The sequence below is a fragment of the Crocodylus siamensis genome, chromosome 1, assembly GCF_052110815.1.
Source record: "Crocodylus siamensis isolate JL-2025a chromosome 1, ASM5211081v1, whole genome shotgun sequence".
Taxonomy (NCBI): Eukaryota; Metazoa; Chordata; order Crocodylia; family Crocodylidae; genus Crocodylus; species Crocodylus siamensis.
The window spans coordinates 60,972,339-60,999,524 of record NC_143395.1 but is presented as its reverse complement, the minus strand read 5'-3'; the positions used below and the strand labels follow the sequence as shown (position 1 = coordinate 60,999,524).

At 45.0% G+C, this 27,186-nt stretch overlaps 2 protein-coding genes across 3 annotated transcripts in view; one reads left to right on the top strand and one right to left on the bottom strand.

Moving 5' to 3' along the window:
- Positions 1-27,186, bottom strand: part of MYO6 (myosin VI) — a 176,261-nt gene that overhangs the window by 111,697 nt on the left and 37,378 nt on the right. For both annotated transcript variants that reach the window (XM_090035228.1, XM_090035237.1), the window contains exons 3-6: positions 11,721-11,790; positions 6,526-6,599; positions 2,137-2,266; positions 70-175 (exon numbers count right to left, since the gene is read on the bottom strand). In XM_090035228.1, coding sequence (XP_089891354.1) covers positions 70-175; positions 2,137-2,266; positions 6,526-6,599; positions 11,721-11,790 — 380 coding nt within the window. The remainder of the gene's footprint in view (positions 1-69; positions 176-2,136; positions 2,267-6,525; positions 6,600-11,720; positions 11,791-27,186) is intronic.
- LOC149872839 (uncharacterized) lies at positions 13,661-27,151 on the top strand. Its single transcript, XM_090031325.1, has 3 exons — positions 13,661-13,814; positions 14,073-15,646; positions 27,069-27,151. Exons 2-3 carry the CDS (start codon positions 14,368-14,370, stop codon positions 27,149-27,151), a joined length of 1,362 nt encoding a protein of 453 aa, XP_089887451.1. The 5' UTR covers positions 13,661-13,814; positions 14,073-14,367.

Here is a 27,186-nt window from a genome sequence, read left to right as displayed (position 1 = left end):
ACTGAAACTATCCATTACTTCATGAAAAACACTTATTATTAAATAATTTTGGGTTCCCTAAGTACTAACCTTAATACAAATTTAGTGTTTTCAGTCTTTCCAGCTCCTGATTCTCCAGAAACTATGATGGATTGACTCATCTTGAGTACTTTCATGTCACGAAAAGCTTTATCAGCTAAGATAAAAAAACATGTTAGTCAAGGCAAACATATTTAAGTTACTTTCCTGCACAAATTTTTAAATGTTATACATACAGCTCTTAATTTAATCCATTCAAAAATAGGAGCTAAACATTTCACACACGCACATACATACATACATATGCACACATATATAAAAACACACATCTGTGTTACATTCTATGAAAGTCCATTTTTGCAATTTCACATTTACAGACCAACATGTGATTTTTCATCTTGAAAGATGAAAAGAAAAGAAAAAAGAAAATCAACTCAACTATATCCATTGGGAACAAATGCAGGACTATCTGAATTCTGGAACTGAACTTATTTATAAGTAGCCATGGATTTTACAGCTAGGAAGCGTTTTATTTTTAAAATACTCTATTTCACATTATCAAAAACTTATTACTAGACTGGATGCTGTCTGGCTTTCAGACTGTATCTCAATGGTGCGTAGGTCTAGGGCAGTCTCTAATCCTCCATACTTTTCCCTAGGCATATATGCTAAAAGTCTGTGTGATCTATACTCTTTGTTCTCAACCAGATGCCTTGGCTAGGTACAGACAAGCAAAAAGCTCAAGGCAGAATCAATTTTAATTGCATGGCTTCCTGTAAGTAGTGTAGTTTAGATCAGTAGCAAATAGAACACACATTCACCCTTTTGTGGGGTGGGGTGCAAATCTTAGACCAAGTTCCACCTTTTTTAAGACAGTTTGTGTGCACCAAACTTCTGTTCTGTTACCAGTATAGACTAGTTTTGTGTGCTGAACCTCTGTTATTGGTAAAGACTGGTTTCTTATCACTTACAATGGTAAAAGTGTAATGTCTATACCTGGCCCTTATGTGTAATACCATGATCTAGAGGATCAACGCTTGCCTACATACTAGACATGAGTACTTTGAACCATTTCTAGGTGATTTAATTGATATGCTTTCAAATTATCCTATTTTGGTGTCAAGATCCTAAAAAGGAGCTCAAAGGGACCAGTTAAAATGTTGTTTTGTCAAAAACAAGAAGGATTCAGTTTTCATTCTCCATGGAAGAAAATTAGCAGCAAATCACACTCTGATTTAGGCATAGCTCAGAGCTGTTTTTGAAAAGATTTTACTTCTCTAGATCAGGGGTAGGCAACGTTTTATGGCTGGAGTGCCGAAAAAACCACAAAATCCGTCTTGGAAGGTGCCAGAGTGCTGGCATGCTGGAGCCCAGAGCAGCTGTTTGCAGCTGACCTATGGAGCCGGGTCTGCTTGCAGAAGGGCTTGCATCCTCCCAGCTGCCTGCTCGGAGCAGCCTGGGCTCCATGGTTGGCAGTGGTGTGCCAAGCAAAACGGCCTTGCATGCTATGCTTGGCACGTGTGCCAAGGATTTCTGACCCCTGCTCTAGCTACAACTCTAGAATATTACTGTTGCAATAAAACATAACATTTTAAAAATCACAATTGCAAAATTGCTACATCAAATTCACTTTTCTTCCTTCAAGTCATCTAAATGCATTTTACTGCCTAAAAGTCAAAGCAAATAATTTATACTGGCAATCTGCTGAAACACAAAGGAAATGGACTCAAATACTTCACTAACAAGAACAAGTTATTTCAGAGAACTGATCCCATCATAAAAATGTTTTAATAATAGCACTCTTCATTTGTCCTTCTAGTACATTTCTTTCTCTTTTGTATGAAGCACTGGTTGCATCACAGGTTAAACTGTTTATTTTACAGTCCTTTTTTTTTTTTTAAGAATGCAAATATAAACTGTCATATTTCAAGCAGCTATTGTCCATTTTTTTCATGGGCACTAGAGATGTGATGTCATTTTAGTAGTGAATTATTTTACTTTAAAAACTGTTTTTAAGTAAAATGGTCGGTGTTACATATGGTGTTTAACATACAGCTACAAGACAAAATAAACAACGAATCTATATTTTAGGAGACAAAAATCTGACAGAATACATACCGATTGCATATACATGTGGGGGTAATGTCCCTAGTGATCTACCCTGGTACTTTTTAATGGTCTCTGAAGAATAAAGTTTAGGTATGTCGAAGTATGGATTCACTGCAATTAGAATGTTGGCTACGTAGGTCTGTGGAAAAGAAACCATAATAAAGCCTCAGTAGGTATTCAACAAACTGGTTAACAGCAATTTTTCAATTGCTATTAAACAGTGCAAAACCATTTCAAATCTAGAATAGAACCATGCCTAGCAACAAATAAATACTGACAAGCAATACTAGAGAGAAGAGCAATCCCATTTAAAATCACATTGGGTAATGCTGATAGTGACACCACGAAAGTATTGACCTCTTGTACCTCGGTATACCATCTTTAAATGCCCTGTTGGAAAAACATTGAACAGGAAACAAAACTTCCATGACATTTTCCAAAGAAAATTATAAATGAGTATAAATTCAGTTTCATAGAACTTGTTATGGGAGATAGAATGGTGCCTAAAGCTGTGTACACACATTTTAATGATCTAGGAGAATTGTTCCAGGTTTGTTTTTCTTGGTAGAAAAACCTTACAAGGAGACCCCTGGCCATTCAAACGCTCAGCCCATGAAGAGCAGAGCTTGCAGTACTGACTAAGCAGCCAAGGAGACCCCTGTGCACACATCTCAGTGTGTTCTAAAGGCTCCTTCAGTCTGTCTAGAGACAGAGGGTAGCAGTGCAGAGGGCAATGCTGGCTGCTAAGAGTCAGACTGAATCTCCCTACAATACAATGTGGGATTATGGAGACATTATCAGCTCCCTGTCTGGGTGGAGCAGTAGAGTCCAGACCAAATGACTCCTTCTCCCTGGGGGTGGGAGAAGGCAAAGCACCCTGATATGGCAGTGGATTGTGCTGTGGCCTCTCCAGAAAGGAACATGTACAGATATTTACTCACCCAGGAACAATTAAACTTTGATTGTTCCCAGGTTATTTTTCTCCCAGAACAGTAATTTTTGCTCTAAGAGGGAAAAAAATACTGAATAGCTGGACATTCCTGGCTTCCTTGTACAGATTCCCAGAAGATTTCTGCTGGCTGCTAACTGGATATACAGCTGCTACAAAACTACATTGACACTGGATTACCAGCATGTACCTCACTGAATTAGGAAGTATAGGCTAGACCATCATGATTTTTTTTTACTTTTGGTGAATTCTGCTGAAAAATGCAGTTTCAGGTCACCAAGAAGGTATTGGAAAAACCCAAGAATAAAACTGAATTTTGTCCATGAACACAGTGTATGTCTTCTATAGAAGGCAGGACAGGGTAGCATCCTAGAGTAATTGGTTTGGGCAGGCATAAGGTTGCATGGTAAACAGCCTATTTTGTCAGATGTCACCTATGAAAACTCATGCCTTTCTGAAGCAGCTAGTCTCTAAGGTGTTACCTTGCCCTGTCCTGCTTTCTGCCTGACTTCAAACCAACATGACTACCTACCTGTGTTCAACATTAACAGAGTTCACACAAAGGTTGTTACAGACACCTCTGTGCTCGTTATTTTCACATAAAAAGGTATGCAATGCATAGAGCTCTCTAAGAGGTATCAGTAACTAGACAAATTAAACCAAAGTCTGAGAAAAGCAAGCAAACACTCTTGGGTTTTTTTCAAACTATATTAAAGTTACAAGGGAAAGCTACATGGGACATAACCTGAACTAAGTTTTATACAATACTGACACTGGAAAGCACAGTGGTAGCATTTATTTAAAAAATATAGAAAGGCTTCTTCAGTTGAATTATTGTCTATGTTGTCAACTCTAAACAAAACAACAACAAAAAACCCCAAACCAAAAAACACAACACCAACAAACAAAAACAAACAAACAAACAAAAACAAAAAAAAGGGTTTTCTTTTATTTTTTTCCTACAGTCAAATTGATTGCAATGGGAAGCTTGGTCATCACACCAGATGGCAAAACTAACATGTTCAACAATTTCTTCGCCTCCGTCTTCCTAAGTAGGGACCAGAACACCCACCTCCCTGCTGGGCCCCCCTCGGACCCCAGGGGAGGCACACCTGGGCCACGGGTTATCGAGGATTTAGTTAGGGAGCTTCTGGAGGGGTTGGACGTATTCAAGTCAGCCGGTCCGGATGATCTCCACCCTAGAGTTCTGAAGGAACTGGCCGAGGTCATTGCAAGTCCCCTGGCACGGCTTTACGAGCACCTGTGGTGCTCTGGTGAGGTACCGGAGGACTGGAAGAGGGCCAACGTGGTTCCCATCTTCAAAAAAGGCAGGAAGGAGGACCCGGGAAACTATAGGCCGGTTAGTCTTACCTCAATCCTGGGCAACCTGTTCGAGAAAATTATGCTGGCACACATCCAGGAGGGGCCAGCAGGGGACTGCATGCTTAGGGGCAACCAACACGGGTTCATCAGTGGCAGGTCCTGTCAGACCAACCTGGTGGCCTTTTACAATCAGATCACCAGATCATTAGATGCAGGGGGTAGCAGTGGACATAGTCTTCCTGGACTTCCGGAAGGCTTTCAACACTGTCTCTCACCCCGTTCTTATTAAGAAACTGGGGGGCTGTGGTGTAGACACCCACACAGTCAAATGGGTTGCCAACTGGCTGGAGGGCCGCACCCAGAGGGTGGTAGTGGATGGGTCCTTCTCAACCTGGAAGGACGTGGGCAGTGGGGTTGCGCAGGGCTCGGTCCTCGGGCCCGCACTGTTCAACATCCTCATCAGTGATTTGGACAAAGGGGTAAAAAGCACCCTGTTCAAATATGCTGATGACACTAAGATGTGGGGGGACGTGGGCACACTGGAAGGATGCAACAGGCTACAATCAGACCTAAACAGGTTACAAGGGTGGGCAGGCGAGAATAGGATGGGTTTCAACACAGACAAGTCCAAGGTGATGCACCTCGGAAGGAAGAACCGGCACCATACCTACGGGTTAGGGAACTCCCCTCTTGTCAGCACGGAGGTGGAAAGGGATCTGGGGGTCATCACTGACTCCAAGATGAACATGGGCCGGCAGCGTGGAGAGGCAGTTAGGAAGGCCAACCGCACCTTGGCATACATCCACAGATGCATCTCGAGCAGGTCCAAGGAGGTGATCCTCCCCCTCTATGCGGCACTGGTCAGGCCGCAGTTGGAGTATTGCGTCCAGTTCTGGGTGCCACACTTCAAGAGGGATGTGGACAGCATGGAGAGGGTCCAGAGGAGGGCCACTTGTATGATCAGGGGACAGCAGGGCAGGCTCTGTGAGGACAGGCTACCTGAACCTGTTCAGCCTCCAAAAAGAGAAGGCTGAGGGGGGATCTTGTGGCCTGTTATAAACTAGTCAGGGGGGATCAGCAGGCATTGGGGGAGTCACTGTTTCCCCGAGCACCGCCAGGAGTGACCAGGAATAACGGTCACAAGCTGGCAGAGGGTAGGTTTAGGTTAGATGTCAGGAGGCGCTACTTCAGTCAGGGCGGCTAGGGTCTGGAACCAACTTCCAAGAGAAGTGGTACAGGCTCCTACCCTGGGGGTGTTTAAGAGGAGGTTAGATGAACATCTTGCTGGGGTCGTTTGACCCCAATACTCTTTCCTGCCATGGCAGGGGGTCGGACTAGATGATCTGCTCAGGTCCCTTCCAACCCTAGAAACTATGAAACTATGATTCCACCCTATTGTTCCTAAAAGCTGATGACTGGCTTTTAGAGTCTTAAAAAGGAAAAGAATTTATAGCTACATAAAGCAGCAAATGAAAGAGGAATTCATGCAATTTTAGATTTTAATGACAATATTATTTAAACCTACCATTTCAATAATGCTTTTTAGAAAGATGAAGAAAATCATATATACAGTTGCCTGCTAGCAGCCAGTATTTTTTAAGCATCTCTTCTATTTTACAGCTGTCATTGCCAGGGCAGATGGCAAGGACTATATCTAATTTAGTCAGAATTCATTAAGTACAATTAGGCAATTTGATAGCAATATAAAAGATTAAGATGGACATTTGAGCTAGGAGGTGTCAAAGGAAGCACCTGTTTGCTTCGTTCAAAAATAATGAAGAAAAGAAGCCATCTTTGGTAACAGCAGACCTATTTGCAAAGTAAATTACCTGCAGGAATAGAGTTTTTGCTACAATGCAATACAACTGGTGTCCTGAATTCAACAACAACACAGAAAAAAAAAAATCTAACGTTTAGCTACGTTACCTACTTGGTGCAAACCAGTTAGTAAATCTGGATCACGTGGCTCATAAGCCTTTTCTCCAAAAAAAAAAAACAAAAAAAAACCCTACCTCTCCTAGATGTTTAAATATTGATTCTCTTTGATAAACTATGCAAAAAATAGTATTATTACATAAAAACATATTCTCTTTCATCCATTTAATTAAAATATTATACAAACTTACGTAAATTCTGTCTTTACTGTAGCGAACTTTGATATTATGAAGGAGTGTGGCTTCATTTAAATACATAAGCGAACCTGCAATTAAAAACCCATAAACAATTATTTTTGACAAATAAACTCATAAAACCAAAATATAATATTAAGAAAAATGCTTCTTCCTCTCCTTTTTGTGACCTATAAGCAGCTTATTTTTTTGAGAGAAAAATATTTGTCTGAAAAAAAATTTAGCCTACTATTCACCGTGTTCTTAAAATAAGGAAAAAAGATAACTATTGTAATATAGAAGTATCAATCTCTGACCTCTGACTCACTGAAAGATAGCAGAAGACAGCAGAGCTGCACCTTATACACTAACTAAATCAGAGATGTTCATCTTAAGCTTTTGTAAGCGAGAGCTTACTTCATTAGATGGTGTGGAAGGACTGCAGCAAGCAGTCTTACATAGAAAACATCAATTAGAATACACATGGTACAAAGGTGGGAGGAAAAAGGAGAGGGTATTGCCAAAAGAGGCAAGATAGATATTGGGGGTTGGGAGGAAATCAGTCAACCAATTTTCAGTTTCTCTTAAAAGTGTCTTCAATATACACCTTTCATTTTTCCCCATGCTGCCCCATAAACAGGAGAACAAATATCTACTCCAAATTCAGAGACATAATTTATCCACCTTCAAATTCATCCTTGAAATCTGTGCCACGATGTGTAGGGAAAACAATAGCCAACAACTGCATTTATAGCATACAAAAGTAGCAATTATAATGGTTATAACTTGATTTAAATCAAAATAGATTTATATGGGTACAGAAAAGGGCATCTCTAGATTCCCGCTTTCAAATTTCAAATCCCTGCTCTAAACTTTGTAGATGTTGGAACCTCAGAACAGATAAGGGGGAAAAAAAAGAAAAGCTACCTATTTTCTTAAAAAAAGAAAAGCTACCTCATCCTTGGGGGGGAAAAAATCTGAACCAGTTTTACTCAGGAAATGAAGAAAAAAATCCAGTTGAGGTAGACAGTAAATAGAGAGAGAACTCAAATGGTTCGAGTTTGACAAAGCTGTTTCTGACCAGCCCCGGAAGGAGTTGTTAACCAATTTCATCTGTAATAACAACACTGCCCTACAGCTATTCTTGATGTTTCTTGTTCTTGGGCTTTAACCTATAAACTTCCTAAATGTTCCTTCACTTTGTTAGAGATTTAATTACACAGCAAACATATCCAGTCTTACATTACAATCAGCACATCAGACTGCTAACCCTTAAAGAATTAGAAGCACTAAAGACCACTATAGCTTGTTTCCTTTGTGCAGTTGGTAGTGCTTTATATATACAGTGTCACTGTTTCCTCAGCAATTCTGTATACTGTACACAGACTGTACTCACGTTCACATGCTTTATCACACCAGGCAAGTTAGGGGTGTGCAAAGCGGGCCCTATTTGATTCAGATTTGGCCTGAATTGGGGACAGTGATTCGATTCATATCACTGTCTCTGAGTTGATTAGGCCGAATCTGAATCTTAAGATTCGATGCTAATTCGGAGAATCGGCGATTCAGACATAGACACAGTTTTAAATGTTTTTTTCTACATACTTTGAGGTGTCAATGCAGCTCATGAACACTGCAATGCTGGGGCGGATGAAGCATCCCACAGGAGCATGAGGAGCCCCCCACATGCTCGGTGGTGAACCTGGAAATGGACCAGAACTACTTCTGGTCCACTTCTGAGTCCGCCGGGGCGTGCGCTGAGGAGGCACCCCCATGCCCCCCATCTCTGCAATTGGCCATGGAGTGACCTCAAGTGCCCCCACCAGACCCAGAAGGCACCAGTCACCAAGCAAGGGGGGGCCAAAATGCACCCTCTCCACCCCCCTGCATGGTCTCTGGCAGACCTGGAAGTGCTTCTGGTCCACTTCCAAGTCTGCTGCCGAGCACGCTGGGGAGCTCCCTGGGCTTCTGTGAGACACTCCATGTGCCAAATCGATCTGGAGGGTTCCGACTCGATTCAAAGAGATTAAAGGGTCCTTCTGATTCAATTCGGATTTGGAGATTTGGCCACCAAATCAGGCTGAATCTCCGCTGAATCAAATCAGGGACCAAAGCTTCACACAGCCCTAATGCAAGGTTATACTTGACACATTTAAGATGGCATAAAGTTTCTACATTTGGGACAAAGTCTGCTCTTTATCAAGGATTCCTGTGTTTAAAAGCCCACTTCCTTCCTTAACTTACATCCATTTTGAAGAAAGTTGGAAGAAAAATAACCTGGAAACAACCAGGGTTAAATCATTCCCTGGATAGTTTCTCTCAAGAGAACATCTTCACACTTCCCCTGGCTTATCTCTTTCTAGGGACCAGAAGGAGTGAAGCTGGGAAAAGGTTCCTTTGCCTTCCCAAGACTGGGGTCACCACAGATGTGAGGGAAGGAGAAGAGAAGCCTGAGTTGCTCCCCTTCTGCTTCTCACACCACAGTTCCCAGTGTAAGAAGTAGGCAAGGGCTTTGCCATGCTGCTACCCTGCTTAGGTAACTGAAAATCTCACCCTCTATGCATTTTATGCTAGGAACAATATAATTTAGCATATGACTGCCACTAAAAATAAAAGGCAGCGTCAATTTTCAGCTCCATTTTGCAAGGTCCTCAAAAATGAATGTACAAGATGTCTCTTCAATCGATCTTCGAGGAATGAGGAACTTGGCAGATAGATACGTTTGGGTGAAGCAACAACGAAAAGCAAATTTGTTCTTGGCACTGATAACAGTTTCTTCTGTTTGTTTGTTTTTAAAAGGAGTAAGATATGGACATAAAGGCCATCCTTAAGATTTAGGTACATACCATCCCTCATTCCATTTATGTCCCAAACTTGAATACCGCCTAACGACGTTTCACTTTTTCATTACACAACGAAAGTCCTGTACTGTTTGCAGTATATTGCAAAGTCCATGAACCTCAACGCTAGGGACAGACATTACATATAAACTGGTTTAAGTGATCAGAAACTGGTTTAAACCTGTAACAGAACAAATGTTCAGTTCACATAAACCAGTTTCAAAATGGCTGAAATCAGTTTGAGATGAACCTGGTTGAATGTAGTATCAGACCTAACTGATTTGGCTCAAACTAGTTTATGCAACATCTGTCCCAGACCCCTTCCTGGTTTAAGTTAAACCAGAGTCCCCCAGCATGCTCTCTGGAATGGGTTCTCTGCTCTAGCCCAGCCAAGATGGTCCCACTCCTCTGCTCCCCAGCCCAAGCAAGGACAGGCAGGCCACGCCCCCACCTGGCCACTGCAGCAAAAGAGAGTAGGGCCCTTTTGGGGGCTGCAGCCCCTGTCGTAACGTTGGGGAATGTGAGCCCCTTACCAATGGGGGCCAAACTGCTGGGCTGGCAGAACTGCAGCAGACTGCAGGCAGCACCATTGGCATCCGGAAGGCCAGAGTCCTGCAAGCCCCGCCCAGTGTTGCCATGCTCTGCAGCTCTGCTGGCCCGGCAGCGCAGCCCCCACTGGAAAGAGGCTCATACTTGGGGAAACAGGAACTGGGGTTGCTGCCCCAGTCAGTTGCTCCTCCCTCACCGCTCCAGCAGCTAGGCGGTGATGAGGATGGGGCCAGACGCCACCTCCAGGGGCCTTGGTGGGGGGCAGGGGACAGAGAATGGGTTTACTCTCCACTCTGCCCCTGGGTCACTACAGCTGGGTCTGCCCGACCCAGCCACAGTCGCTGCTACATCCGCGCTCAGGGCAGTGTCTGGCAAAATAAGCTCCTACCTACTACTGGGAGGGCCTGGCCCTGAGTGCAGACCAAGTTTTCCCCCTGCTCAGTCTGCAGCTTCTGCTCAGTCTGCGCTCAGGGCCAGCCCCCACCCAGCAGGAGGGGGCTTATTCTGCCAGAAGTTGCCCCAAGTGCAGACTGAGGCAGCTGCGGCCAGGCAGACCCAGCTGCAGTGCCCCAGGGGCAAAGCAGCGAGTAACCCCACTCCCTGCCCTCCTCCTCACCCCCACACCCTCAAGGCCCTGCAGGCAGTATCTGGCTCTGCCCCCTGCCACCACCTGGCTGCTGGAGCAGTAGTGGGGAAGCGACCGTGACTGGGTCAGCAGGCCCAGTCACTGTTTCTTCAAATGCAAGCCTCCTTCCAGCAGGGGCTATGCTACTGGGCCAGCAGAACTGCTGTGGAATGCGGTGGCACTAGGGGGATTGCAGAGCTCTGGCCCTCCGGACACCAATGCTGCTGCATGCAGCCCACTGTAGTTCTGCTGGCCTGGCAGCACAGCACACCCACCAGGAAGGTGCTTGCACTCTCCAACATTATTACAGGGGCTGCTGCCCCCAACAAGGGCCCTACCTCCTCCCACTGCAGCGGCAGGGTGGGGGCATGGCTATTCCTTCTCCCTCTAGAGTCTGATGGAGGGGACAGCCAGGGGCCTATTCTGCCACAGAGAGCAAGCAGGCAGACCCGGTGACAGCAGGCAGACCTGGCTGCCAGTGGGGGTAGAGGAGACATTAACTCTCCTCCCTGCCCCCCTCTGCCTCAAGGATCATGGTGCCCTGCTGCTGCTGCAGCAGTGAGTGGGGAGCGCCCAGCAGATCCAGCTTGGGTCGCTGCTGATGGGATAGAGAGGGGGAATTAAATCCCTCCCTGGCCAGTTCAGCCCAGACTGGCCATGCCCCCTTCCCCTGCAGCTTAGCTTCCCTGCAGCTGGGGGTGCGCTCTAGCACCACCCGGTCCTGGCCTGGACAACTGCAGACATATGCCTGCATCTCCTCGGTCCAGAGAGGATGTTTGTTCTGTTACAAAGTGGTTCAGCCTTGGCAGGTTAGACTAACCTGCAAAGGTTGAATCAATTTAGGCTCTGGCTTTGTGAATGTCTGTCCCTAGCCCAAGAATTGCTTCAGTACTGTATGATTTAAGATGTAAAAGTTCAAATGAAATTTATTTTTTTAAGAGTATATTCAGGAGTACTGCAGTTCACACACCATAATAACATATTTCCTTTCTAGAGGCTCACAGTAGAGAGCAACCAATATGATGAACACATGTTTAGTAATTGGTTTACTTGTGACACACATTAATGAAACTTTGTTACATGTGCTATGCCAAGTCTTCAGGTTTGTTGAAGATGAACTGTAAGAAATAGGTTTTTTCATTATGAAACAAATGGAGGTCTGCTGTTCTATATGAAATCTGTCATAGTGCAGTACTTACAGTTATCCTCCACATCCTTTTTACTGTCTTCTTCTGCAGGAAACACTTGGTTGATAGCAGCCAGAAAAGTCTGTCAGATAAAAATCATTGACACTTTCAGAATTTCCACCAAAGATTGGAAGACAGTCCTAAAACATCCTTTGCTAAGTTGGAAGTAAACTCATTATTCATGTAAGGAAACTGAAAAATTGTCATTGCTAAACCTTACTGTTGCAGATTACAGTGGGTTCATCCAACTAAAACAGTTGCACAGTGTTATTTCTACTGCATTCATTCATACGGACAACTATAAAAGGAGTAAGGCTTCATCATACAAGGAACAGGACAAATCCAAAGTCCACTAACAAAAGCTTACATTATAGTTTTCAGACAAACAGAAGGTGGGAAGATTACAATAATGGCAGAGCAAGCTACATTTTCATTGTAATTTGTAGTTTAAAATATATAAGTAATATTACTTAACACTTTTTTTCCACAGATGCCATCCACAGAACCCAAAACCAAAGTAAATAGTATCCCCATTTGGATATTACAGGGATGGGCAATACAAGAAAACAGTGAGTAAACTTTTACTAAAAAGGAAACAGACTCAGATAGAGCATATGCCATGCTCAGAGTTACAGAAAGTCAGTGGAAGCCCCAGGGCTTAAAGTCACATCTCACAACTTATGATGCAGCTGCCCTAACCTATTTAAATTAATTCCCATTTAAAGACAGTCCATTAGCTACACATATAACAACATCTCCAAAACACTGTAGCTTGATATTATACACACACACACACACACACACACACACACACACACACAACGTCTATAGAAGAACAAGTACTTCTTTAATCCCAGTACTTGAGTTGCACAAGAAACCCATTTATCAACTGTTCATCACCCACTGGGGCAAATTTATAACAAAAGTGAACTTGTCTCCCTCATACGCCAGAAATCGTAATTAATATTGTTTAAAAAAGGAAAGAGAAACATGCAATAACAGATGTGTTAGAACATCCACAAGGTACAGACATGCTATTGTGTTTTTAAACATTACACACTTTTGTTTAGACATGTATCTGAGTGGATACAGCCAACATAGATTGTGTTTGCCAGAGAAATGTAGCTCTCTCTAGTACAAGGTTTCTGCTCATTCAATTAAATGTTACAGTTGCCATGCTGTTTCAGAGATAATTTCAATGTGAAAAAGGGAATTGTAACACAGTATTAGTCTACTTGATCTAAAATGGCAAGACAAGCAAAAAAAATGTAAGTAATTACATTTTAAGCATGATTATCTATTTAAAAAGTTTTTATTAAAACATTTCACTAAGCAAACAACTTTTCTATGACAGTCCATGGGAAGTATAGAAAGCTATTCCCTCTTACTTCAGCGCAACACAACGTAACATAGCTTACATCAGCCGTTCTCAACCTTTGGTACCTTGCATACCACCTGCTGATCAACACAGCAAAAGCAAAACCTGAAGTCCTACAGTGGCACTTTCAGTTTCACCACTGCAAATCGAGTCTCGCTTTTTCCTCGTGGACCACAGCCCAGGGCAAAGCAGCCTGCGTCAGGGCTCCCCTCCCCGTTCCCTCGAGAACTAGTGAAAGCCCTGGCACACCGGAAGTGGCGGTGACCAGAACTTCCGGCCCGAACAAGCAAAGACACCTCCAACCCGCCGGGCAGGGAGGCAGGCCAAACTCAAAACGCGGCACCCCCATACTCCCTGCCTGTGTCTCGTGTACTCCAGGGGTACACATACCATGGGTTGCAAAACACTGGCTTATACTACATAACATAGGTATTTTCTTTCTCTGCAGGGTGATACAACAGAGGAGAGGGCAGACCGGGATGAGCCCTCCACCGCTGAGTGGCAGACAGTCTCCCGCGCCAGAGCTATTAACCATGTTGCGGCACCAGTTCCTCCTGTCCATCTGGAGAACAGATATGAGGTCCTGGCAGCCCTGGAGGAGGAGGGAGCAGTGGAAGATTCCAGGGAGGAGACTTTGTGCACACAATGTCCTGTGCGGGCGGCGGGAGTCAAGAGGCCTAAGAGGAGGAAGCGTCGCGTCATCGTGATTGGTGACTCCATCCTGAGAGGTACGGAGGGCCCCATCTGTCGCCAGGATCCCTCAGCACGTGAGGTATACTGCCTGCCCGGAGCGAAGATTCAGGATGTGAAGGGGATGCTCCAGTCCATCATCCAGCCCTCCGATTATTACCCCATGGTCCTTGTCCATGTGGGTACTAACGATGCGGCCAGGAGAGCCCCTGATCGCCTGATGGAGGACTACCATGCTCTGGGAGGCGTGCTGAGGGAGATGGGCGCACAGGCGGTCTTCTCTTCCATCCTGCCAGTGAGCGGACGCGGCAGACGTCACGAGATGTGCATTGCGGAGACCAACTGGAGGCTACAGGAATGGTGCTTCGAGGCGGGCTTTGGCTTCCTCAGCCATGACCGGCACATCGTGATGAGAGACATGCTGGGATGGGATGGGCTCCACCTTTCCCCTAAAGGTAAGCGTGTGTTCTCTTCCAGGTTGGTGAACCTCCTTCGGCGGGCTTTAAACTAGGCTCGTCGGGGGAGGGGGAAGATGAGGGCGGAGGAGACGATGAGATACCAGGCCCAGCAACAGCCAGCGAGCCCAGACCAATGGTCAAAACGGAGAAACAGGTAAGCGATAGGGGACGGGGCATTGCTGTGACTAGGGGGTCAGTGGGCACAACCGCTGAAGGCCTCAAATGCCTCTACACGAATGCTCGAAGTATGGGGAAGAAGCAGGAGGAACTCGCCCTCCTCCTAGCTGTCACCAGCCCTGACATAGTAGGGATCACAGAAACGTGGTGGGACTCATCGCATGACTGGGCGGTGAGTGTCAAGGGCTATAGGCTATACAGGAAGGACAGGATAGGAAGGAAAGGTGGAGGAGTAGCACTCTACATCAAGGAGGAATATACTTCCTCGTTAATTAGCATGGGGGTAGAGGGGGGGCACTCTGAGGTGCTCTGGGTTAGAGTAAAAGGCAGTCCAGGGGAGAGAGACTTAACGGTGGGAGTCTATTATAGACCTCCCAACCAGGGAGAAGAGCTCGACCTGGAATTCTTAGGTCAGCTTACAGAGGCAGTGAGGGCTAAGGATGTGGTCATCATGGGGGACCTAAACTTCCCAGACATCTGCTGGGAGGAGCAGTCAGCCAAGTCTGATCGCTCACGTCGGTTCTTAGCCAGACTGCAGGACCTCCATCTAACCCAGGAGGTGCACAGTCCCACCAGGGGAGACGCCTTGTTGGACCTAGTGCTGGCCACGGGTGATGACCTGGTGAGGGGGCTGCGGGTGATGGGCCACCTGGGAGACAGTGATCATCGCTTGCTGGAATTCACCATCCAGCGTAAGGTGGCAAAGGGCTGCAGCAAGGCAACAGCCCTAGACTTTAGGAGGGCTGACTTCAACAAGCTAAGGAGGATAGTTGGGGAAGCGCTGAGGACCCAGAGGGGAAGGGAATCAGATGTCGAAGGTGAGTGGTTGCTCCTTAAGGAGACGATCCTCCATGCCCAAAGGGAGGTAATCCCAACAAGGGTCAAAGGGAGCAGGAGGGCACATAAACCCCCATGGCTCACTAAGAGCATCCGGGAATGTCTCCTTGCTAAAAGGGAGGCATATACCCAATGGAGAGATGGGGTCATCGCCAAGAAGGACTATGTTATAGTCGCCCGAGGATGTAGGGGGGCAGTCAGGAGGGCCAAGGCAGAGTTGGAGATAGGACTAGCTTCCCGGATTAAGGACAATAAGAAGTCCTTCTTCAAATACATAGGGGGTAAAAAGAGGGTCCCGGGTAATGTGGGGCCCCTGCAGGACACGATGGGCAACTTAGTCATCACACCAGATGACAAAGCTAACATATTTAACGATTTCTTTGCCTCTGTCTTCCTAAGTAGGGACCAGTTCAGCCACCTCCCTGCTGGGCCCCCCTTGGGCCCCGAGAGAGACACGCCTGGGCCAAGGGTTAGCGAGGAGTTAGTTAGGGTACTTCTGGAGAAGCTGGACGTGTTCAAGTCCGCTGGTCCGGACGATCTTCACCCTAGGGTTCTACAGGAACTGGCTGAGGTCATTGCGGGACCCCTGGCACGGCTCTATGAGCACTCGTGGTGCTCTGGCGAGGTGCCGGAGGACTGGAAGAGGGCCAATGTGGTCCCTATCTTCAAAAAGGGAAAAAAAGAGGACCCGGGAAATTACAGGCCAGTTAGTCTGACCTCAATCCCGGGTAAGCTCTTTGAAAAAATTATCCTGGCACACATCCAGGAGGGCCTTGCGGGGGAATGCATGCTCAGGGGCAACCAACATGGGTTCATCAGTGGCAGGTCTTGTCAGACCAACCTGGTGGCCTTTTACGATCAGGTCACCAAATCATTAGACGCAGGGGTTGCTGTGGATGTAGTCTTTTTGGACTTCCGGAAGGCTTTCGACACTGTCTCTCACCCTGTCCTCATCAAAAAGCTGAGAGACTGTGGTGTCGATGCCCACACGGTCAAATGGGTCGCCAACTGGTTGGAGGGCCGCACCCAGAGGGTGGTAGTGGATGGGTTCTTCTCGACCTGGAAGGATGTGGGCAGTGGGGTTCCGCAGGGCTCGGTCCTCGGGCCTGCACTGTTCAACATCTTCATCAGTGACTTGGATGAGGGGGTAGAAAGCACCCTGTTCAAGTTTGCTGATGACACTAAGATGTGGGGGGATGTGGGTGCACTAGAAGGATGCAATAGGCTACAAGCTGACCTTGACAGGTTGCAACGGTGGGCGGATGAGAATAGGATGGGGTTTAACACTGATAAGTGCAAGGTGTTGCACATGGGGAGGAAGAACCGGCACCACACTTACAGGTTGGGGAACTCTCCTCTTGCCAGCACGGAGGCGGAAAAGGATCTTGGAGTCGTCATTGACTCCACGATGAACATGGGCCGGCAGTGTGGGGAGGCAGTCAAGAAGGCCAATCGTACCCTATCATGCATCCACAGATGCATCTCGAGCAGGTCCAGGGAGGTGATCCTCCCCCTCTATGCGGCACTGGTCAGGCCGCAGCTGGAGTACTGCGTCCAGTTCTGGGCGCCACACTTCAAGAGGGACGTGGACAATATGGAAAGAGTTCAGAGGAGGGCCACTCGTATGATCAGGGGTCAGCAGGGCAGGCCTTATGAGGAGAGGCTACGGGACCTGAACCTGTTTAGCCTCCACAAGAGAAGGCTAAGGGGGGACCTTGTGGCCTGCTACAAACTGGTCAGGGGGGATCAGCAGGTATTGGGGGAGTCCCTGTTCCCCCGTGCACTGCCAGGAGTGACCAGGAATAACGGTCACAAACTGGCGGAGGGTAAGTTTAGATTAGATATTAGGAGGCGCTACTTCACAGTCAGGGTGGCTAGGGCCTGGAACCAGCTTCCAGGGGAAGTGGTGCAGGCTCCTAGCCTGGGGATTTTTAAAAGGAAGTTAGATGAGCACCTTGCCGGGGTCATCTGACCCCGGTGCTCTTTCCTGCTAAGGCAGGGGGTCGGACTAGATGATCTACCTAGGTCCCTTCCGACTCTAGCTACTATGAAACTATGAAACTACATCCTAATACAGTACTACCTGAGGTCCTGCACAACACTCCCTGGAAGGGGATCTACAACAGGAGTTCCATATACCAGTTTGACCTAAATCAGTTAAGTCTGATACTACACCTAACCAGTTTATCTTAAAACTGCTTTCAAAATGGCTGAAACTGGTTATGTACACTGAACTCCTGTTATGGGCTTAAACCAGCTTTTGATCACTTAAACCAGTTTATGTGCAATTTCTATCCCTAACCCTGGTGTATGAGATGCCTCATGGATCATGTTCTTATAGTCCTGCTACACTTTTCCCCACTTTTCGTCTCCCATTAAAAGGTTTCTGTCACAACAGTACACCCTGTCTTCATAATAGTCAGATTCTGGTTTGAATAGACCTCCTGAACAAATCTATCTAATCTATTTGATATAAATGTCCTTAACCAGACAGAGTATACTAGGTGGTCCTCCAGAACCCAAGGGTTCTTACTGCTTGGTTTTGGCATTTTAGAGATCCCCAAATAATACTGTTTGTTATAGTTGGATGTTACTGTATTTTCTCACATACAAACATCCATAAATAAGATACATGCCTTGTTTTTGAAGGGGAAAAAGAAGAAAAAAGATCTTTTCCTGAAAATAGGGTTATGGTATAGTATTTTCCCAGGCAAAACACAGGCAAATCAAGAAGGGGATGAACCAAACATTGTGGCTGCTTTGTTTACCCCACAGGATGCCACAAGTGCTGCTGGCTGAGCCAAACTACCTGACCTTTCATCTCAAGCTGAGAAGCAGTGAGGGAGGGTGTGGGGCACAGGCAGGAGCAGGAGTTGAGGTGAGTGGGGTTGGGTCATGCTGCACTCAGGGCAGGCGGTTGTGGCATTGGGAAAGGGGGTTAGGGGGCTACGACAAATCCGTAGCCCTCCTCCCAGTGCTGCCACTGCCTGCCTCAAGTGCAACCTAGCCCAGCCCCCACCAGGAAGAGCCCAGTGCTGTCCCAGGCCCCAGCCCACAGTGGCAGCCCACCCTCACCCCAAGCACAGATCCAGAAGCACATGCCCCCCGTGCCCTCCTGGGATGTGCATAGCAGCAGCAGTAGCTGTGCCCCCCGGACAAGGCAGGTCCATCCCATGCCCCACCCCAGCTGTGCAGCACCTGCTGCCCCTGCCCCAGTTCCAGCCCTACACTCCCTCCTTTGCCACAGCATGCATGCCCCTCCCCACCCCTACTGCAGCTACCTGGAGTCCATGGGTAGACCGTCTTGCAGCCCTACCCGCTGCCCCGTATTTAGCCACATTAGTGTCGGCTTTCTGCCACTTATGGCATGCAGGATTCCTACTGGTCACAGCCAACAGCTAGGGAGCCCTGCTTGCTCACTATGCTGCACCATATACAGCAGGTACAGCGTTATTTTCTTACCCCCACCAGAAGCTCAAGATATTCCTGTATTCATTTGCTTAAAACATGTGCCCTATATTCCAGCAGCTGATTTCAGGGGAAAAGGTGAATGTTCTATGCCACAAAAATTATTATATTTCCTTTTTGCCTCCTCTAATTTATCCAGGATTAGTTCACAAGAGTGCCCTCAGTAAAGACCCTTTCTTTAATTACCTTTAATAAAAATTAACTACAACTCAGCATTGTATCACAGCCCTTTTTGACTGGATGGTATTTTTGTTTTAAATTTTTCTAGGAATACTTGTAAATTGGTTTCTAGAAACTGAGCAACTAGAAATGTGTGCAGCCATAGGAATTATATCATACTGCATGCCTTTCTGGAGCTCTCCAGGCTAACCTCTCTCTTACAGTATGTGGATTTAATATTTTAAAAATGGAATTCAAGTAAGTAATATAAAAGGGAACAAATACTTAACTTCTAGATAAAAATCCTAACACCTGGATTTTAGACTCAGTATAAAACATATGCCTAGTTTCCTATTAAGGAATATAACTGGTGTGTCATGCTCATAACCACATTACACTATTTTCCAGATGATTGTTTACCAAGTGAAAAGTACGTGCCTGAATGCTGCCAGATACTATGGATGAATAATTGAAGTAGAAAGATGAGCAAGCTATCATGGCCACACAATTAAATACTTTTCCCAAAGAACTCTTTTTGTCCTATTATCCCTTTTAAAGGGGTAGTGCTTATTTTGGAGCCCTTTGTGTTTTTTCTTGCCTTGGTCAAAATGTTTCTTTTCATGACAATTACTAGGACAAAATGCACTTAAAGAAATTAAGCAATTATTCTTCATATGAGATACCAGAGAGCTCTCATAGTGACCTTGTTCAGAAATCAGCTTTTTAACATTAAATGGGGCAAGAAACTTAAATGGTCTCCATAGGAACTAGATGGGTAAAAAGATACCTTTCTGTATGACTCGGATCTTCTTTCTGTCATGTAATCCAATATTGTAACTATCCTTTCCTTACACTCCCAAACTCAACTATGTATAGATGCCCCTTGCTCTTTTTCACTGCAATTCACCAAACAGCACAAAATTATGTGGAGATTGCAAACATCATATGATCCAAATGGAAGGTTTTTTTCACATAGCATGTAATTGAAGTGTAGAACTTATTGCCACCTGGTGTTGTGAAAGTTGACAGTTTATCCAGATTCAAAAAGGGACTGGACAAATTCTTGGAGGAAAGGGGCATCAATAGCTATTGAACACAGGATTTAGGGGTACAGCCTCTAAATCAGAACTTTCTAGACCTTAAATGCTAGAGGCTGCAAGTGAGAGGGGAACAGTGGAGAAAAACAACTGGTCATACCCAGCAGTTCACTCTTCCTTTAAGCATCTACCCTCTGCCCATGTGACACAGGATACTGGGCAAGATGGACCTATGGTCTGACCCAGTAAAGGGCAATTCTTATGTTCTTATAACCGCTTGCTTACAAAAAAGAATTTTAAACTTCACATTCTAGATGTTCCGATCTTCCTGGGCAAGCAGAAAGGGCTCAATTGCTTTACCTCTCTCTAGGAAATACGGGGGATTTTTTTGTATGGCATGCCAGAAATACATATGTAAATTAAACTGCCTCTCTAGGAATAAAGAACTCTTAGAAGCTATCAATCTGAGCAAACCAAATATTTATAATAATGTTCAGAAAATGAGGGTCTTTAATTAATAGTTTAAATGCAAAAGGCAAAAAAAAAAAAAATCTTTTGAAACAAGCTAAATGACTCCCACAAAGGAAGTTAGTGACACGCTAAAATATGTAAGCTTAACAGATTCTTAAGCACAATGTAGCTGTTTGCCTAGCATTTAAAAAAATATATTAAGTATTCAACCTGTACCAAAACTATTAATGACACAGAGCCATCTATCATACTAAGCCCTGCAAGTCCTCATCTGTCCGAGAAGCATCTGGTACAGTGAGGATAAAATACTTTCTATTTATAGGTGAGCAAGTCACTCAAAAACAAAAGCCTAGATCCACAAGCTTCTAAGCACTTAACACCTATTGAAATTAATTGGAATTAGCCACCTACATACTTTTGTGGCTCTGACCCATAATGGTTTACTCAATAAAAAGAGTGGTCATCACCAGAATAGCAATCTTTTCAGAGGACAGAAGACTGCTGGAAGTGAACAACGAAGCAGACTTCTTTTAATCTTTGTGAAATAGCATGCATTTCAAATCCTTGATAATCTAACTATCTGTGAGCAGATAAATAACTGCTCATAGAGATGCAGAGATTATTGTCATAAATGTGGGATATCACAATCATGTTGTATGAGATTTTATTCAGGCTCTGAACAGCTTGCAAAGTTGAGAGTGAGAGAGAGAATTATAATACATTAAGATGCCTTAACTAACCTTTAGTCTTGAAAACCAATACAGAAAGGTGAAATAAAAGTCAACAGACAAAAGTTTTAAATGATAATCTGAATACCCTGGCACGGGACCGTATTTAATGAAATCTATAGTCTAACAGAAGTAGTTCTAGCAACCTCCATTTAAAAATGAAAGAATGTAATTTACCCAGTCATGAGTTATTAGAAATTGTAGTGCCTTCCTCTCTACCTTCAACATTTCTGGGTCTCTAATAGTTACTACTGCAAATGTTAAGAAGGAAGGTACACAGTTATTTTATACCAGGAAGTGTATACATACCTAAAAAACTTCCTTTGAGTAATAAAGTTCACTGATCTGTTCAAATGGATACTTTAGCTTCCTCACGTAACCAGACCTGTCAATCATGAACAGTCTCCTGTAGTTCCTTCCAGCTGAGATACCTTCCAAAACCAGGATAATTTTGATCTACTTACTTAAAACTACAGATTGTGTTAAAAATCCAAGGACTGTATCTAACAAGACTCAGTAACATACACTTTCAGTTCAAGATAGAGTACTTGCAGGAGTCATTCTTTAAAGTAAATTCAAGAAATAGTGGAGTCCCGGGTAGCACAGGGCACAGCACTCACTCCAGTCCCTGCTGCAACAGCCCCGGGAGTGGCCAACACCAGCTGCCTGTAGCCGCTGGGCTGCACTATGCCCCAAACGCCGCAGGGCTCTGCCTGTCCCCACTCACCCTAGCTCCTGCTGCAGCAGCCCTGGGAGTGGCTGATGCCAGCTGCCTGTACCAGGGCATGTGCAGCCCAGGAGCAGAGGTAAGTGGGGACAGGCGGAGCATGGTGCAGCCCAGAGGCTGCAGGCAGCTGGCACTGGCAGCTCTCAGGGCCACTGCAGCAGGGACTGGGGCGAGTGCCATGTCCGGCACTGCCCGGGGCTCCATTTGGCCACACTCACCCCAGCCTAGGGCAGTCCCAGGAGCGGCTGACACCACCTGCCTGCACAGCTCAGGAGCTAAAGTGAGTGGGGACAGGCGGAGACAGGCACAAAGGGACGGGGGGGACATCACGGAGCAGCCCAGCAGCTGCAGGCAGCTAGTGCCGGCTGCTCCTGGGGCTGCAGTGAGTGGGGCCATGGCCCTTTCCACTCCCCCAACGGACTTACCTGCTTGGGCAGGGGGGCGTCTATGCTGAGCGAATAAAAGCGAATTTACCTTGCATATAATGAATTATGGGTCTAAATATGCTCATTGCATAAGAGCGAATTCACATGTAAAGAACCTGCATAAATTGAGGGAAACCTGTATTATACTACAGAAACTTGGACCTTTTCATCTGGGCACACTTACACACCCACAATGAAACCCAAGGATTCAAAGCTGTGTTTCACTGGTTTTAACAGGGTAACTGAACTATGGCTTTTATACTAGACAGTAAAATAAAGTCCTGTTTGGCAATATTCATTTAGAGACACATAAGAGCAGTAATCATTTCATCCAAGTATTCATTTTAAGGCTAGTCTTGCCATGGGGTTTCTTCTGCTGACAGAAATGCCCAATGTTATACTGATTAGGCTCCTAGTTGGACAGCTTCTTTTCCCAGAAGATTGAAAAACTATCATATCAAAAACTACGAAATAGTAGTGAGAGGTGGAGCCATGATATCCCTCTGCCAATCAGCAGCAAGGGTGGGGCTAGTAGGGCCCTTTGGCCAAATCAGCAATAAGGGACAGGCTCACTGCACAAGGAGCAAGGAAGCGGCTCCATGTGCAGCCCACAAATATCTCATTTGCTCCCCGCAACTTAGATAAATCCCTAACTGTCAGTTGAGGAGGATAAGGTAGATGAGGTTTTCTTCAAACAGTCAACAGAAGTCGCCCTGGTTCTCATGGGGAACTTCAACCAATCTGACATCTGCTGGGAAGACAATACAGCAGTGTGCAGCAATCCAGGGAGTTTCTGGAGAGTGCAACTTCCTTGTGCAAGTATTGGAGAGGCCAACTATGGGTCATGCTCTTCCTGACCTGCTGCTCAAACAGAGATGAACTGGTGGGGAATGTAGAAATAGATGGCAACTTGGGCAAAAGTCAGTGTAAGATTCAGGATTCTGAAGAAAGGAAGGAAGTAGAGCAGCAGAATAAGGCCCCAGCACTTCCAAAAAGCAGATTTTGACTTACCCATGGAAATGATGAGCAGGATCTCCTGGGAGGCCAGTCTGAGGGAGAAGAAGAGCATCCAGGAGACCTGGTTGTACTTTAAAAGACACCTTACTGACGGCACAGGAATGAACCATGCCAATGCTCAGGAAGATTAACAAGTATGGCAGAAGACCATCTTGGCTCAGCAGAGAACTTTTCAGTGAACTACCACCCAAGAAGGAAGCGTACAAGAAGTAGAAACTTAAACTACAAGGGAGGAGAATAAACATCACTCAGGCATGAAGGGATGAAGTCAGGAATGCCAAAGCACAACTGGTATCATGACTAACAAGAGATGTAAAGGGTAACAAGAAAGGTTTCTAAAAGTATGTTAGTAATAAGAGGAAGGTCAGGAAAAATGCAGATCCCTTACTGAATGGGGAAGGTAATCTAATTACAGAAGATATGGAAAAAGGGTGAAGTACTTGATGCCTTTTTACCTCAGTCTTCACAGGTAAGTTCAGCTAATAGATGACTGCATCTGGCAGCATAGTTTGGGGAGAAGATGAGCAGCTGACAATGGTGAAAGAACAGGTTAGGGACTATTCAGAAAAGTTGGACATGTACAAGTCCATAGGTCCAGATATAATGTACTCAAGGGTGCTGAGGGAGCTGGCCAATTTGACTGCAGATCTTCTGGCCATTATCTTTGAAAACTCATAGCAAATTGGGAGAGGTCCCATATAACTGAAAAAGGGCAAATATATAGTGCCCATCTTCAAGAAAGGGAAGGAGGAGGATCCAGGGAACTACAGACCAGTCAGCCCCACTTCACTCCCTGAAAAATCATGGAACAGGTCATCAAGGAACCTATTTCTAAGCACTTGGAAGAAAAGATGATGACCGGGAACAGATGGCATGGATTCACCAAGGACAAGTCATGCCTGAACAAGCTGACTGCCTTCTGTGGAAGTGGATATACCTTGACTTTTGCAAGGCTTTTGATATGGTCTCCCACAACATTCTCACAAGCAAGCTCAGGAAGTACAGGTTGGATGAATGGACATTAAGGAGGATGGAAAACTGGCTGCATCCTGGTTAGAGGGCAGTAGTCAATTGCTCAATGTCTAGTTGGCATCCGGTGTCAAGTGGAGTTGGTCCTGGGCCCAGTTTTCATCAATACCTTCATCAATTACCTAGAATATGGGATGCAGTACAACTTTAACAAGTTTGTGGATGACACCAAGCTGGGTCATGGAGTAGATATGCTGGAGGGTATGGCTAGGATTCAGAGTGACCTAGATAAATTGGAGGATTCGACCAAAAGAAATCTCATAAATTTCAATAAGGACAAGTCCTCCACTTAGGACAGAACAATCTCATGCACAGGTAGAGGCTAGGGAATGACTGGCTGAGCAGCAACTCTGCAGAAAAGGACATGGAGGTTACAGTGGACGATAAGCTGAATATGAGCCAACACCATGCCCTTGTTGCAAAGAAAGCTAACAACATAATGGGCTGCATTAGTAGAAGTGTTGCCAGCAGACTGAAGGCACTGATTCTACCCCTTTATTCAGCACTGGTGAGACACACCTGGAATACTGTGTCCAGTTTCGGGCCCCTCACTACAGAAAGGATGTGGATAAATTGGAGACAGTCCAGTGGAGAGCAACAAAAATGGTTAGAAGGCTGGGGCACTGATCTATGAAGGGAGGCTGAGGGAATTGACTTAGTCTTCTCTTCTCCAGAGTAAGTAAGAGGGAATTTAATAGTACTCTTCAACTACCTGAAAGGTTTTTTTGAAGAGGATGGAGCTAAACTGTTCTCAGTGGTGGCACGACAGAGCAAGAAGCAATGGTCTCAGGATGCAGCAAGGGAAGTCTAGATATTAGGAAAAATTCTCTGCCTAGAAGGACAGTAAAGCACTGGAACAGGTTACTCAGAGAAGTTGTGGAATCTGCAGACTTAGAGGTTTTTAAGGCTCTGCTAAACAAAGTCTAGGCTAGGATAACAGAATTTAGGACAGTCCTGCTTTGAGTAGGGGGTTGGACTAGATGACCTTATGAGGTCCCGTCCAACCCTAGTTTTCTATGACTGGTCTGGGCATTTGAAGCCAAGGATAACTGCACCATTTACCTATGTGAAAAGATATTTAAAATCTTCTTTGCCTGTTTTCAAGAGAAAAGTCCAGAGTCAAACTGCAACAGAGACTCAGAACAATAATCTTAGTATCAGGACATAGTGATCTGCTACAGCAGCTGGAAAGGACAGCCAGTACCTCTCCAGGCTTTTGAGTTTGACAGGAAAAACCTCTATTGCCCTTACTGAAGGTGCATGAGAAAGGATATACAGCTAGAGTTCTTTTAGATCAACAGTGCTCAAACATATAGCCCCATATGCTAGATCCTGTGGGTAGGGTCAGTCCACAGGCTGGATCCACCATGGTGTTGGTGTGCAGCAGTGGCTCGTGGGTGCAATCTGGTGTGCCAGCAGAGCTCCATGCTGGATCCAGCTATGAAGCAACCCCTCCCACTGGATTGAACCACAAGAGATCCCACCCACCAGTGTGATCCAGCATGCAAAGCTGTCATCTGGCCCATGGGACTCCATGGGCCTGGGATTTTGGAGGCACGGAAGCAGTGGCAGTGTTATACTGCTGTGGTTTTGGAAGCCACAGCAATTAATACTGCCATCGCTCTTCCACTACAAAATTTCTAGACTTGTGGGAAGCCTCATGGACTGGATGACAAATTCTCACGCGTTGGATCACATGAGTGGGCCGGCACTTCTGCACAACTGGCTTAGGTCAGTTACAGATGCACTAAGCACAGTTTCAGAACATTCAGTACATTGCTCCCCAAAAGATCTGGTTCTGCTTCCCAGCTGAAGCCTTATAAAGCACTGATCTGAGGATCTTAACAAAAAACAAACAGAAAACTTTATTTTGGAGGAAAGATCACTAGCTTCCTATTCAAGTTTCTTCACAAACCATAAACCCAGGTCCCCCAGAAGAGAAATACGCAACAGTTAAATTCAGGAAGATCTGTTCTTCCACCTCCTGATCTGTTATTAAGAACTCCCTACAATTGTCACCATGCACAAGTTGGTTAGGCAAATAAGGAGTTTCTACATTTGTGTAAATTCAGTTATAACGTGGATGAACTCTTGAAAATGGCACATATCTTTAGCAATCAGAAAATGTCCAAACCTAAACAAATTAGTACACAGCTGCCCACTGTATTTCAGACAGTAAAGGAAAAAAAAAAAAGTATCTCCCACAAAATAGTACCAACAAAAAACCCCAACGTCTTGTCCAAACTAAGAAAACAGAGTCATGGAGATTAAAGGTCAAAGTATGCACTGTCACCAATCCAAAAAAAAAAAAAAAATCTATCTTTGCTTTAGGGTTACCGGATATGAAAGATGCCATGGCAACCCAAGCAGTTTAAACATACTCAAGTTAGAACAGATCAAGATAAAGAATCCAACTTAGTATTGAAGACAGGATAAAAGGCATGAAGGGTGAAGGGCCCATAGCAAAGATGTAACCCAAGGAACTTACTATGATTTGAGACCACTGCCACCTTTTAAGCTATTTAAAAAGATAAGATAAAATGAGATTCAACTAGTTACAATTTTTTAACTTAAAAAGTGAGTTTCCTTTCACCATGATTCTTATTTTTCAACTATCAATTTTCTGTCAGCATCTCTATAGTGAATGTTTTTTCACAGGCTTTATTTTTCTTTCTTAGCATTCAGGTCTTGCTAAACTGGAAGAAGAAAAGACTTGCATCCTACTAGCTTTTTAACTTTTCTGATCTTCAACTGTGCAGGTTCAAAATTTGGTATCTCTCTCATAATTACCTCTCACCTTTCTGACAAGAACTGTATGTTCCTTCATACTGGAAGTCAGTAAGAGTATGCTGAACTAGAGAAATTCACTTAGTTTAA

Bases quoted from the DNA above. Each gene is read 5' to 3' on its own strand.
- LOC149872839 (XM_090031325.1), top strand. From the start codon at position 14,368: ATGGTCAAAACGGAGAAACAGGTAAGCGATAGGGGACGGGGCATTGCT. The intron at 15,647-27,068 runs GTAGGGACCAGT...TCAACTGTGCAG, and splicing joins CTTTGCCTCTGTCTTCCTAA to GTTCAAAATTTGGTATCTCT.